At 39.3% G+C, this 13,107-nt stretch overlaps 1 protein-coding gene across 1 annotated transcript; it reads left to right on the top strand.

Moving 5' to 3' along the window:
- Positions 1-411: 411 nt before the first annotated feature.
- LOC144639167 (sodium- and chloride-dependent GABA transporter 1-like) lies at positions 412-13,039 on the top strand. The gene is made up of 15 exons (XM_078498426.1): positions 412-804; positions 3,389-3,523; positions 5,609-5,759; positions 6,601-6,696; positions 7,735-7,867; positions 8,274-8,408; positions 8,646-8,749; positions 8,856-8,980; positions 9,359-9,471; positions 9,622-9,750; positions 10,407-10,506; positions 11,059-11,159; positions 11,717-11,884; positions 12,077-12,153; positions 12,918-13,039. Exons 1-15 carry the CDS (start codon positions 630-632, stop codon positions 12,988-12,990), a joined length of 1,815 nt encoding a protein of 604 aa, XP_078354552.1. The 5' UTR covers positions 412-629; the 3' UTR covers positions 12,991-13,039.
- The last annotated feature ends 68 nt before the right edge of the window (positions 13,040-13,107 follow it).

Below are 13,107 nucleotides of genomic sequence, written 5' to 3' on the forward strand. Positions count from 1 at the left end.
ACCCCCTGATTTTTTGTTTGTTTACTTTGGTTTACTTGTGCTTCCAAGATTTTGATTGAAATCCACTAGTCTGCGTCTGCGGTTTTAGTACAATTAACATTCTTTGCGTCACCTTGAACGTTTGCCAATCGATTTGAAATTTTTAAAAACGTACATGAGACAAATTTCGCGCTAAAACAATGATTGTTTTTTTGGTTTCAGCGCGCGCATTGTGCTTTCAATTTCAGCGCGCGCTAGGGTTAAAATTGCTCGCGCGCAAATGACGAGTTTTTCACGCGTGAATTGCGCGACCTGTATTTAGCAGTAAAAACAATAGTTTTTAGGCCGTTTTTAGTTCCTAATATGTGGCTAGAGTTAGCTCGTCAGCGAGTGTTCTAGGATGTTCAAGTATTTCTGAGTTTGGAACATGTTCACAAAGTTAAATTTGGTTGCATTAACGAAAAACTTTCATTTTTTCGCCGCGCGCTTGGTCGCGTATTTAAATTTGCTCAAATAACGATTTTTTCTTCCACGCGTAAATTCGCCATCTGCAGTTAGCTAAGCGGTTAGTAAACAGCGGATGGAGGTCGAATCATTCGATTATGACTTGAGACGTGAAACTGATATGATTGGACGTTAAAATATCCAAGATGTTGAACACAGTCCATCCCGTTAATTTAATGGAGAGTGAGACCTCGATCATAATCGTGGAACACAAGGAAAAGTGGACCAAAAAAGCCGACTTTATCATGTCATGCGTCGGCTATGCCGTCGGTTTAGGAAACATTTGGAGATTTCCCTACCTTTGCTACAAGAACGGAGGAGGTAGGATTTACCATATTTAATGTTACATTACTGCGTTTATTTCTCTTAGAAGATGCACGCTTTGTTGCGACGGAATCTTTCAGAAACTCCCGCCACTTTCAATGGCTCGCCCAATGTTTCACACAATTTTGCTAAACGAATGTCATTATAATGTTCAAATGTCCCATTATGATAAACGTAACAACTATATAAAATGACTGAGTAAACCTCCTAGACATATTTATGTTACTTACATGTGTAAACGGAAACAGTTTACAATTTAAACGTATCAGAATAAGGATTAATTTGTAACCAGGCCTTCTCTTGAAATGTGGCATTTGTGATTTCGGCGAAGTCCTTTTCTGTAACAACGTTCCATTTTAATTTTTTTCTAGGACATAAATTGCCAAATAAACTTTGCAATTTTATGCTAGCTTAATGCTAGATTCTTTTGCCTAACTAAAGTACTCAAAATTAAAATCATCATAATGTGGACACAAAACCCGAGGAGGCATCATCGTAATCCGCGCGAATATAGAGTATATTTAGTAAATAAACCCCTTAAGGCGGCTGGTATATTGGAGGATAATGCCCGAGGCTGAAAGATTGTCGAAAAATGAACAGTTGGACGAGAAGCGAAGCTTCGAGGGCAACTGTGAAATTTTGAGGACAATCTTTCATCCAAGGGCATTATCCTCCAATACACCAGCAAGCCAGAAAGGGGTTTATTTATTTTATAACCCTCTGACTTATTTCTAAAACGCGTTTCATCGCCAGTAAATTTATAGGAAAAAACCTACGTAATAAAACTGGCGTAACTGTGGTTGAAACAAATGTAAGTTGATTGCTTTACGTGATTTTGAACTCTGTGATTTCATTAAAAGTTAGAATTAAATAAGGTGACTTCATTCGTTTGTTTTGTGCCTGCCTACAAAATCGGGCCGACGGATATCAAATCGGACGGGGTATATTCGCTGATACCCGTCGTCCGATTTTGTACCACGTGATGCATTTTGTCCAATGAGCGCGCGCAAAAATTAATGGGTGGGTTATAAATATAGTATATACTGGGGAAAATCTCGATTTGATCAATTTTTGCCCGCAAATAGTCTCGGGAGTTGTAAAATGCCGACAAGCTGAAAGCCCGCAAGTAGGTATAGGGAGTTGTAAAATGCCGACATACGGTGATTGGTCAATGATGACGAAACTAACGATGATTGGGTAATGATGACAGCCCAAGCATGAGCACGTGCACGGATGACAACAAGCAAACAAACGACGCTTGTAAACGTTGATTGCAGTTGGGCAGAATTTTGAAAAAGATAATTTGAGGTTTTATTCGAGGCCTATTCATTTCACAATGTCGAAAAGCCGAAAGCAATGCAATTGTTGAAAAGACTTCGCGATAATTAACCAAGTAACTCGCAGAGAAGTAAGAAAATCCACATTTTTTACATCTGAGTGGCCGAAGAAGAATTAGTCTAGGAACACCTACGAACATATCAAGCCATATCTTCAAATTTGTCTGCGACTTACGATAAGCAAGCCTTAGTCCAAAACCGCGATTTACCAAGCGCAAACTACTTGAACGGAGAAAAGCCTTGATCAGTCTACCTCCGGACGAGATTTACAAGAAACTTAAAAAAAGATCTCGAGATAATTGTTTAAGACTCGCGGCAGGCGAAACCGGAAACCAGAAGCGAGCGAGTCGGAGCGACTTTTAGAAAGTCAAGCGTTTTCATTGTCAAAGGTGAGAAATTCTTTCGGTATCCTTTCGGACCTTTCCTTTTAAAAAGTTGATCGTTGTCATGAACCGTGATTTACGATAAGAAAGCTTTTGTCCAACTGACCGTGATTTACCAGCCACAAACTACTTGAATGGAGAAAACTTATGCGGCATCAAGAAAAGAAATTCAAAAGAGATCTCGAGATGCATTGTGATTATTTAAAACTCGCGGCAGGCGCGTTAGATTCGAGCCCGCAAAGCGGCCCATTCAAAGCGATGAAGTCGCGAAAACGAGCCACGCAAGTCGCGATAGGTCGACCGTGTTAAATTAATAAAGACGACGGACTTTTTCTAAAGTCTAGCTTGAGTCTAGCTGAGATCCCCCACCACAGCAAAACATGACAAAATGATGTCAAGATGCTGTTGCGTTCTTGTAATTAAATGATTTACCGTATCATAATTAATAATCATCCAAAATAGAAAATTAATTTCTAATAAAATGTCTGAATTGTAGAAAAGGATGAACAGCAGAGAAAAACCGATAAACATCGTCGAAACTTCGGGGGCAACCTAGTGTCAGCTATTTCTAGTATTAATAATAAATGGACGACCTTTGGCTCACACCGTCTTGGGTCAGTTTTAGAATGAACAAATTAAATAGTATCTATCTGTATAAAATTAGCCAGTAATGCTAAACTTAAATCAAAGTCTTGGTTTCATAGCAACGGCACGGCGCCATGCAAGTGAACTCAAGAGTTTGAAAGCAAGCCTTAATATTTTTCTTTTCACGACGGCGAGAAATAGATACGGCAGAAACCAATGTTGTTAAAACAGTCCCATTGTTCTCACTGTTCGTATCTTCTATATTTTTTTCCACAGCTTCGTTCCTTATCCCCTATTTCCTGACCCTGATAACCTGTGGGATTCCACTTTTCTATCTTGAGCTGGCGCTCGGACAATATCTGAGCCTCGGTCCCGTCAAAGCTTGGGCAGTGGTTTGCCCCGTGCTCAAAGGTATATCATGTATAGTAGCGCAAACTTAACACATGTTTTGTAATGTTGTTCTAGACCAGGAGTACTTACTGAATCACTAGGAACGTGTTGTTTGATAAAATAACAAAGCTAGAGCTATTGAGCAGTCCATTGTGCTATACAAGGTGTCCTTAGCTTTGTAAGTCTGTGTTAGAACTATTCAAGTAAAGTGTTCAGCAGTACAAGTTGGTTCTAACTTTTAAGTCTATGGATAAAACCCACTATGTGTGACCATTTAAAGGGACCGTGTCACGGATTTTAGCCAAACTTAGGCATAGGAAATGACCATCAAATTTGTTTAAATGTATAAAATAACCTCTTAAAACAGTGAAGGAATATTTAAATAACACACCAAATGCAAAAGAAGGTACGGATGGCCAAAAGTGTCGAAGATTGAAACGGATTGCGATGTGGGCTTTTGAAATATGGTTCGGCGGAACAGTTTTCAATCTTGTCTGCTTGTAACTTTAATTTATGACGCCCGGGAGACACATTTAGCTGCAAGGAAGCTATGGTTTTGTCATTCAGTAGCAAAGAATTAATTTCTTTGCAAACATTTAGTTTCATAGCGAATATTTGGCAAAGTTTAACGTGCGTTAGTTTATTTCTTTGCGATGTGCTATAACTTTTTAAGTCCACTGTCTATTTTGTTACCATTCAAATGGAAGCTATCGAGCAGTACTTTCATTTGGTACTGTTTATTATGCTGTGCAGTATATAGAGATTACTCCATGGAAAATGCTTTGTACGATTTTTATTCACTCGTAGAGTTGTATCAGAAAACTCACTCGTTCGCTACGCTCACTCGTTCGTTTTCTGATACTACTCAACTCGTGAATAAAAATCGTACGCGCGCATTTTCCATGGTGTAATTTGTTTATTTTATAGATACTGAGGTTTTTGAAAAGCAAATTAAATCGCTCGACTTTTTATCAGTTACGCGCGTGTTTAGGAAACCCATTCATCTGCCATAAACTAAAATAACTAAAACATGTTTGTCTTGCAAAATCACATCTTAATGAAGTAGCACAAGAAATGAGACGTCAGTTTATATTCTCACAACTTTTACAGAAACAACTTTTGATAGAAAACCTGACTGAGACTTGTACAAAACTTGCAAGTTCCAGTTTAATGTTTTAACACAACAAAACAGCGCTAAACGCTGAGTAACTCAACGCGAACTCGAGCGAACTTTTACGAAAATAAATCAAGAAAACAGTCTGCCAAAACCAAGGACAAACCTGCAGTGTCTTAGTCATCATCTAAATCAAAACTCGCTACAATCTCTCGGAGTGAAGACGGCCCGTATTCTTGTCCTTCCTTTGTGCGAATTTCCTCAAAGGTTTATTCAACTCGGCAGGAGGAATTTCGGTTGTTTGAAGAAACGTTGTGACAACAAGGCCGTCTTGTTTCGTTTTCTTTATAGTGTTTTGGTTTTCCTGTTCTGCAATATAAACGACTCAGTGGAGCCGTTAAAACACAAACAAACCTTGAACGTGTCTCCGCCATGTCGCCGGTGTTAACGATCGACGAGAATCAAAATGGCGATACGTGTTGTTCACAAGTGCGTTTTCGTCGTTCGCGATTGTGATTGGACGAACGACGTTTTTTCACTAGTTAGTTTTCATCGTTCGCCTTTCCTATTGGCTAATGAATTTTACGTATCATTTGTACGCAATCGTTTTTTCGTGAGAAAATCTCAGTATCTATGGTATAAAAGGCTACTCTAGCTTTTAAGTCCGTGTATGAAACCTAGCGTGTTACCATTCAAATAAAAGCTATTGAGTAGTACCTTTTTTTGGTACTGTTCATTATGCTGTACAAGGTGGATCTAGCGTTAACATCTTGTGGATAAAATCCTACTGTGTGACTGAAACGGAAGCTATCGAGTAGTACTTTCATTTGGTACTGTTTATTACTTATACTGTACAAGAGATAATATCCCAGCTTAAATGTGACCATTATATTAAGAAATGTTGTTCACCTTCCAGGGAGTGGTGCCTTTCATTATTTTTCAGAGTTTTCTAATTGAATTCTTAGTGAAAATCGTGCTGTTATCTTTTTCAGGTCTCGGAATTGTGACGGTTATCACTTCGTTTTTCATTTCTGTTTATTACAACGTGGTCATAGCATGGAGTCTTAACTATCTCTATCACTCGTTTGCTCCTGACGTTCCATGGAAATCTTGCGATAACTATTGGAACACTGCAACTTGCAGGTAAGAAAATGTTGCAAAAATTAGAATCACTAGAGCGGTTTTCACTTGAGTGTCGAAAGTAAATTGCGTTTGCTTTGGTTTTGCATTACTGCGCTTAGTGATTGGCTTAAAAATCTGGCGCCACTTTCTCAGCCAATCAGGAGTAAAACCAAAACCAATCGTGACTCGCTCGCGCACGTTTTCCCGCGCTTCGTGCCGGTTACATGTATTTGCTTCGAGTTTTGATTGGTTCACTGGATTGTCCGTGTCTTTTGTGATTGGCCAGAGTAATTACTTTGGTTTTGGTTTTTCGACACTCAATTGAAAACTGCTCTAACCACTCCTCCTGCTAAACGTTTACCTGAATGATTCGATTTAGCGCCCTCCTCCTAATAAGTGCCCCCCTTCCGAATGCGTATTTGTCAATAAGCACCCCTATTCTAGTAAGCGCCCCCATTCTAATAAGTGCCCCCATTCTTAAAAGCGCCCTCATTCTTAAAAGCGCCCCTATTGTGGATAACTGCCCTTCTGAAGTCATAAACTCATGAAAATTCACCGTACCGAACATGTATATATTTACTAAAATGAACAATTCTTTTAAAAGTAACTGATGTTTCAACAAATTGTTACTGCTACAGTTTTTGTTATTGTTGGTTATTTTAATATTTATTAAAGTTTTGTTTTGAACATTTGGTTGTTTCCCAAAAAAATTAGATAAGCGCCCTGTCTCGAATGAGCGCCCTCCATTTAGGTGCAAAAAAGTAAATAAGCGCCCGGGCGCTAAGTCGAATCATTACAGTATCTCGATTGTCTTAATTACAGTGAGCTTTCTGTTGTCTCATTTTCAATATTGTTTTCTTAGTGAGGCCTGGGGGAATTTCACGTCAAACTGCACTTCCATTGGTCAGCCGCTGAACTGCACGATAAAGCTGACTTCTCCTAGTGAGGAATTTTGGGAGTGAGTATTTCTTGATGTCATTGTTTGTTTGTTTGTTTTTGTTTTATGTAAGCTAAGACTGTTCTAAGGCTAAAGCCGAAGTAATTATAGAACCGACCAGTCATTACTGGGTGGAAATCAAGGGCGGTTGCACTAAGTCGCAAAATTTGAGTGAGGGTGTGCGGTGCGCTTCCTAAAACCCTTACCGTATGTCAGAACAAAATATACGATTTTAGGTGAGAATACGGTTTGCGGTGTGCTTCTTGAAACCCTTACCGTATGTCAGAACAAAATATACGATTTTCTCTACCTTATTTCAGGCCTGACCTCAAAATCTATTCCCAATTACAGACCAGATATCGATTGTAACCAAGAACTGCTTCGGTTCACGTAAACATTTGACAAGGGCTTTAAATTCCTGACTTCTCAAGAAACGAATAACAACAACAATCACAAAAAAAGTTTCTGCCAAAAATTATGCCTTATTGCTTACCATAGTGCACAATCCATATCCTTCTTCACAATTAAACATATGGTTAAAGGAAACCTCCACTCTTACGAAAAGTTGACGTTGAATTATTTAGAATAATGTATAAACTCCAAATTTCAAGAGACAAGGGCGAATATTGTAACAAAAAAAGGAAAAGATTTTCGCTTTTCAATTTCCCGCCCGCCGCCATTTTGGATTTTATGGCGTGTAATGGTATCCGCTATTGTTTAGGAGCAGAGGATCTTTGTGTGAAACAATTGAGCAACCATTACACGCCATAAAATCCAAAATGGCGTCGCGCGGGAAGTTTTAAAGCCATATTATTTTCCATTTTATTATTATTAAAATTCGAATGTAGGCACTATTTCAAATAATTCAACGTCAACTTGTCGTAAGAGTGGAGGTTTCCTTTAAAAATCTATACCCTCAAACCAAAACGGGTGAAAACCATACCCCCATGCCCTATATAAGACAGTACTACCCTGTGGTAAAGCCGAAGCAATGCAAGAAGAAACATCACTACTTTCTGTTTTCTACTAACTTGTTTACATCAATATTTTTGTTGCTAGGCGTTATATTCTTCTCTTATCAAGTGGCATTGATGAACCAGGTGAAATCCGGTTGCCGCTGGCAGCAAGTCTACTAATTGCTTGGCTTGCTGTTTTCTGTTGTCTCTACAAGGGAATCAAGTCTTTTGGCAAGGTAAACTCATGATACGCATTCTTTACATTTAAAGGTAAACCTAACTTCCTACTCAGATTCAGCGTTCGTGAAACGAGCGACCCTGGAAAGTTTGGGAAGTCCCTGAAAAATATCAGACTTCCGGTTGTCTTTGCGCATGTCTTACTGCCATAATATGACTCAACAAGCTCCTTGGTTTTTTACTTTCGGTCATTTTTCATAATTTTTGAGACCAATAAAAATCGATCTTGCAACGGAACTCGATCTCGAGAGTCACTCGTTTCGTCAAGTTTGCGCCGTAAGGAACGAAGACTCGAGGTACGAGATTGAGAGTAGTAACAATCCATGTAAGGGGGCAAACATTTTGTTTGGCACTGAGTGTATCGTGCTATAAATTACTTCTCGCTTCCTCCCCTCCTTTTTACAGGTTGCTTATTTCACCGCTATATTCCCCTACATTGTACTACTCGCCCTGCTTGTCCGGGGGGCCACCCTGCCTGGCGCAGTCGATGGAATCATATTTTACCTCAAACCTGACTTCAACAAACTTTTGGAATCACAGGTAGGATGAACTAAAAATAATTTAGTTTACTCTTACAAAGGCTAACGCTCGAAACATTATTCCCTACTACCTTTGACAGCTAAAAATTGATAATTAGCTAAGTTTTGAACTTGCCCGCAGACACATCACAGCATTTTCTTTAAAAACTAAGTTATTCTTGGTTTATTTTTAATCCATTACCGACCACAAATTTAGAAAAAACAATTTTCTTTGGCCTATTTCTCGTGTCCCCTTTAGGTTTGGATCGACGCTGCCTCGCAGATCTTTTTCTCCCTTAGTGTCGGTCTTGGAGGACTTGTCACTTTTGCTAGCTACAACGAGTTTCACAACAACTGTGAAAAGTGAGTATCAAGCACTGGCCTTTGTTCCCGTGATCTTGTAATGTAGCTGAAAATGAGATCGCTACTGGGATATTTAAGCACAGGGTTAGTGTTTTTTGTTCCTTAGGGACGCTGTAGTTGTAGCGACGATCAACTGTTTGACAAGCTTGTTCGGGGGATTTGCCATTTTCAGTGTGATTGGTTTCATGGCTCACACACTTAATAAGGAAGTCTCCGAAGTGGTTTCTTCAGGTAAGCATTGTAACTGAACAATCTTTGTACGTTTCCCTTGAAATCGGAGATGAGAATGGGTCCTTCTCGTCAACGGGAACAGAGACGGTTTTTCAGTATCTCCACCCTAGAATCTCTACCCTCCAGGCTGAAATTGCTTCTTTTAGGCGGAACCTCTCTCACGACCCAAACTGGGAAAAACCCTTGTAATTGTTACTGTTTAAACCCGGATAAGTGTCTATCGGCTCACGGACAACTTTACCCTGGAAATAAAAAGCTAGGCTACCGATCAAATAAAAAGGCACAAATGGCCTTACTGTTACTACTGTTTTTAATAAAGCCTATACTTCAAGATGTTTTTCTTCTTTTTTCAAACCCTTTTTCTTTGTTAACTTGTAGGACCCGGACTCGGATTTGTGGCCTACCCAGAGGGACTTGCGCAAATGCCTGCTGCTTCATTTTGGGCGGTTATGTTTTTCTTTATGCTGTTTACTATCGGACTTGGCAGCCAGGTTAGATTCTTTTAGCGACTGACCTGACTGATTGATCGACTGACTGACTGACTGACTGACTGACTGATTGATTTATGGATTGATTGATTGATTGACAATTTAATTTAGCAATTTACATTTTTTGTTTACTGCAACTTTAATTTACCCTAGTTTGTGTTCACCGAAACAGTCATAGCAGCGTTAATGGCTGGCTTTAGCAAACTTCGATCTTACAAGGGATTGTGTCTGCTTTTCCTATGTATCATCCAGTATCTTATCGGACTGTCTTGCGTCACCCAGGTATGTATACGTAGACAGCATAAGAACATTTGCTCGTATCAACATGATCAAGAATCGCAAGTATGACTATACTTTATCCAACATGCACACCCCATGAGGGCGGGCTGACTGTCTTTTTTGTCATATTATAGGCGGATCTTTTCCCCTATGATTTAACCACTAAAGAAATTAAGATGTCTCTCTCTACTTTCACTCAGTAAGCTTTCGACAATGCCAAACCTAGCAGTATGCCTTAGGAAAGAAAATCGAAAAAATGATGCGTAGCTTTCCCCTATGATTTAACCACTTTGGAAAGAAAATGCCTTAGGAAAGAAAATGAAAAAATGATGCGTAGTTTTCCCCTATGATTTAACCACTAAAGAAATTAAGATGTCTCTCTCTACTTTCACTCAGTAAGCTTTCGACAATGCCAAACCTAGCAGTATGCAGGAGGCATGTACATGTCAAATACGAACCTAGTAAGAGGGGTCTGAAGGGTTAAAATGGGAACTGTTATTTGGGCAAATATATATATCTTCACGATCTCGAGCCTTGTATAACTTTTGATTGCCGGCGAACAGCAAATTGTCATTCCTATCCCTTCAGTGTTTACAGTTGGCCTCGTATTTGTAACTTACGTACCCGGATATTCTAATTTGTTTTTTAACTTTCAACAGGGTGGAATCTACGTTCTAAATATATTTGACAGCCAAAGTGGCGGCTTGTCTTTAGTATTTGTGGTTATTTTTGAGGCTGTAGCCGTCAGTTGGGGATATGGTAGGATAGGAACATGCCTTAGGAAAGAAAATCGAAAAATTGATACCTTTCTGTAACAATAATAATAATAAATGTAATGGATTCTATGCGTAGTTTGAAACTTTAGTCATGACGTCATAATGTTCTTTTGTGGCCGCCATCTTAAGAATTTGTTATGACAAAAAGAACGACTTTTGAGTCCGAGGTCAGATGAATCGTGATACCCAGGTTTTAAATCTGGGTACACATGATTCATATGACCTCGAATTCAACCGTTTGAAGTATTTTGCTGAAATATAACTCAGTGCTTTGACAGACGAGGAGCTATTAAAATATATATGAAAACCTTGTTAAAAAAGTTTATATGTCGACGTAGTCTCTGTTGATTCATTGGGGATATTTATTTGAATTATTGACTAAAGTCATCCTTTCATGAATGATCACTAATCCAATCATAATTCGATTAACTGTTTAAATCTTTTTTTTCTCACTATGAAAATCGTCGAACTCAGCAAGTGGAAGTTTAAAATGAAAAATTAAATCAATTTCTACTTTACATTTCTTACTTTACAGGCGTAAACAAATTCTGTGAAAATATCTACTCGATGATCGGAAAGAAACCAAACATGTATTTTATCATCTGCTGGAAGTATATAACACCTTTAGCTGGAACGGTAAGACCATAGATCGTGGAGAAGGCATATAATTAGTTTCTTATAAAGCAAGTGAAAGGGCGCTACGGAAAAAAATAATTACCGTAGCAAGTTTAGGTAGCGATTAAATCCTTACTATAAGGAGTTAGAGTGGAGTGGAATACGATTATTCGTAAAAACTAGGCGAAAAAAGCACATCCACCCCCTCCCCCCTCCCTCCTCCCGTACTTACGTACTCGCTGGGACGGGGAAGTTTTGGCAACCTCAACGAAAACGTGGAAGACGATCGGATGTCTCTTAAAAATCCCAGCCTGAGCTACAACCAATCATACTATGCAGATCTCTAATCTATTTTATCCGTGTCTTAAGATTAAAAATGAGAATTTTACTGAGTTGTTCAGTTTCGTTTGTCGCAATGCAAAATTTCCGTTAAATGAAAAGAGACCTCGGGACAAAGTTGACAGAACGGTCTGATTGAATACGTTTTCAATCCAATCAGCGCGCGTGTTATTAGTGGAACGCGTTTTCAAACCAATCAGCGCGCGTGTTATACTTATTACTTTCCATATTTTTAACAGTTAATTTTCCTTGGAAGTGTTACTCAATGGAAGAGACTCCACTTCGACGGATACACTTACCCCGACTGGGCACAAGCTGTTGCGTGGCTATTGGCTCTTTTATCATTTCTGGCGATTCCGATTCGAGCAATTCATGCAATAATCCGTCCAAGAGGATCCTTTAGAGAGGTAAAATCTAGTAAGGGTCTAGTAATTGCAACTTCAAGCTAAGAGCTTGTCTAGATTCATGCTGTTTATTCATTGTTTTTTCCGCGACAACTTTAAAGTTATGCACACAAAACAGCTTTCACAGTATAACATCATATTTGTTCCTCACGTTGCCTGAATGGTAAAGTGATTTCTACCTGCATATTTTTGTAGCGATTAAGAAAAGCCGTCCGTCCAGATATTTCCTATCTAAATACAGTTGTCGAACTGCATGATCTCGCACAGAAAAGGTAAGGTTAAGGTAGAGTATCTTTTCACTCTTAGAACTAGGAAGAGAGCTGTAGATGGATACAATGTCCGCACCCCGGTCACCCTACACGGCATTTTTTTACCCGTTACCTTGACAACTAGCTATAGCCGTTTCTCATTTATACTCCTGGCCCTACTTGTCGAAAGGATGAATAACGCTAACCACCGGATGAACCAGTGGATAGTGTAGTATGTTTTATTAAGACTTATCAACTGGATAGTGATTTACTGGTGTACGGCCCCTGCGAAGCTCCGCCTTACATCTCTGGCCTGGCCAGCGTCCCTGCGTTCGATGGCATGATTCTAGTGTCCGAAATGTGCTTTGGGGGCCTGCCGGAGGCCCCCCCTGTGAGCTTCCTTGACTTCGCGCGCTGTGAGACAGTTGAAGACTTCCTCGCTTCGCGTTGCGTACTTCTCACACTGTTCTGTTTGATTGTTGTGTTCTTTTTATTTTTAATAAGTACGCGCAGAATTTTATAGTTTAGCGCCAATAAATGTATAAATTATTATTAAATTATTATCCCGTGGATAGCGTTATCCACCCTTTAAACACCTGGACCCTGGGCCCAGTTTTTCAAAAAGGTGGCCATGGATAGCGCTATTCACCGGATAAACCGCTAGCCAGTTGATAAATATTAACCAGTTACATTTCGTTTATTTATAAGAGTATCAACCTTAATTGTTATCACAAGGCTAGGGCGCGCAAATCCTGAGTCTTATTTTCTGTTCCCTGTTTCGTTTTCAGTACATGCACAGATGCAAAAGTTGAAACCGATCCTGTACACTTAGAAGAAAACGTTGCTGAATCTACTCAATGAAGAAGAGCTGGATTATTATCAATGGCTGGACAAAGTCCTCTTTTCAAAACGTATCCAAGAACTTCGATGTATTCTTACTATTTACCTGTGTAAAACTATTTCCCGTCTTGGCGGGCA

Source organism: Oculina patagonica, chromosome 14, assembly GCF_052425735.1.
Source record: "Oculina patagonica isolate OP01 chromosome 14, crgOcupat, whole genome shotgun sequence".
NCBI classification, from domain to species: Eukaryota; Metazoa; Cnidaria; class Anthozoa; order Scleractinia; family Oculinidae; genus Oculina; species Oculina patagonica.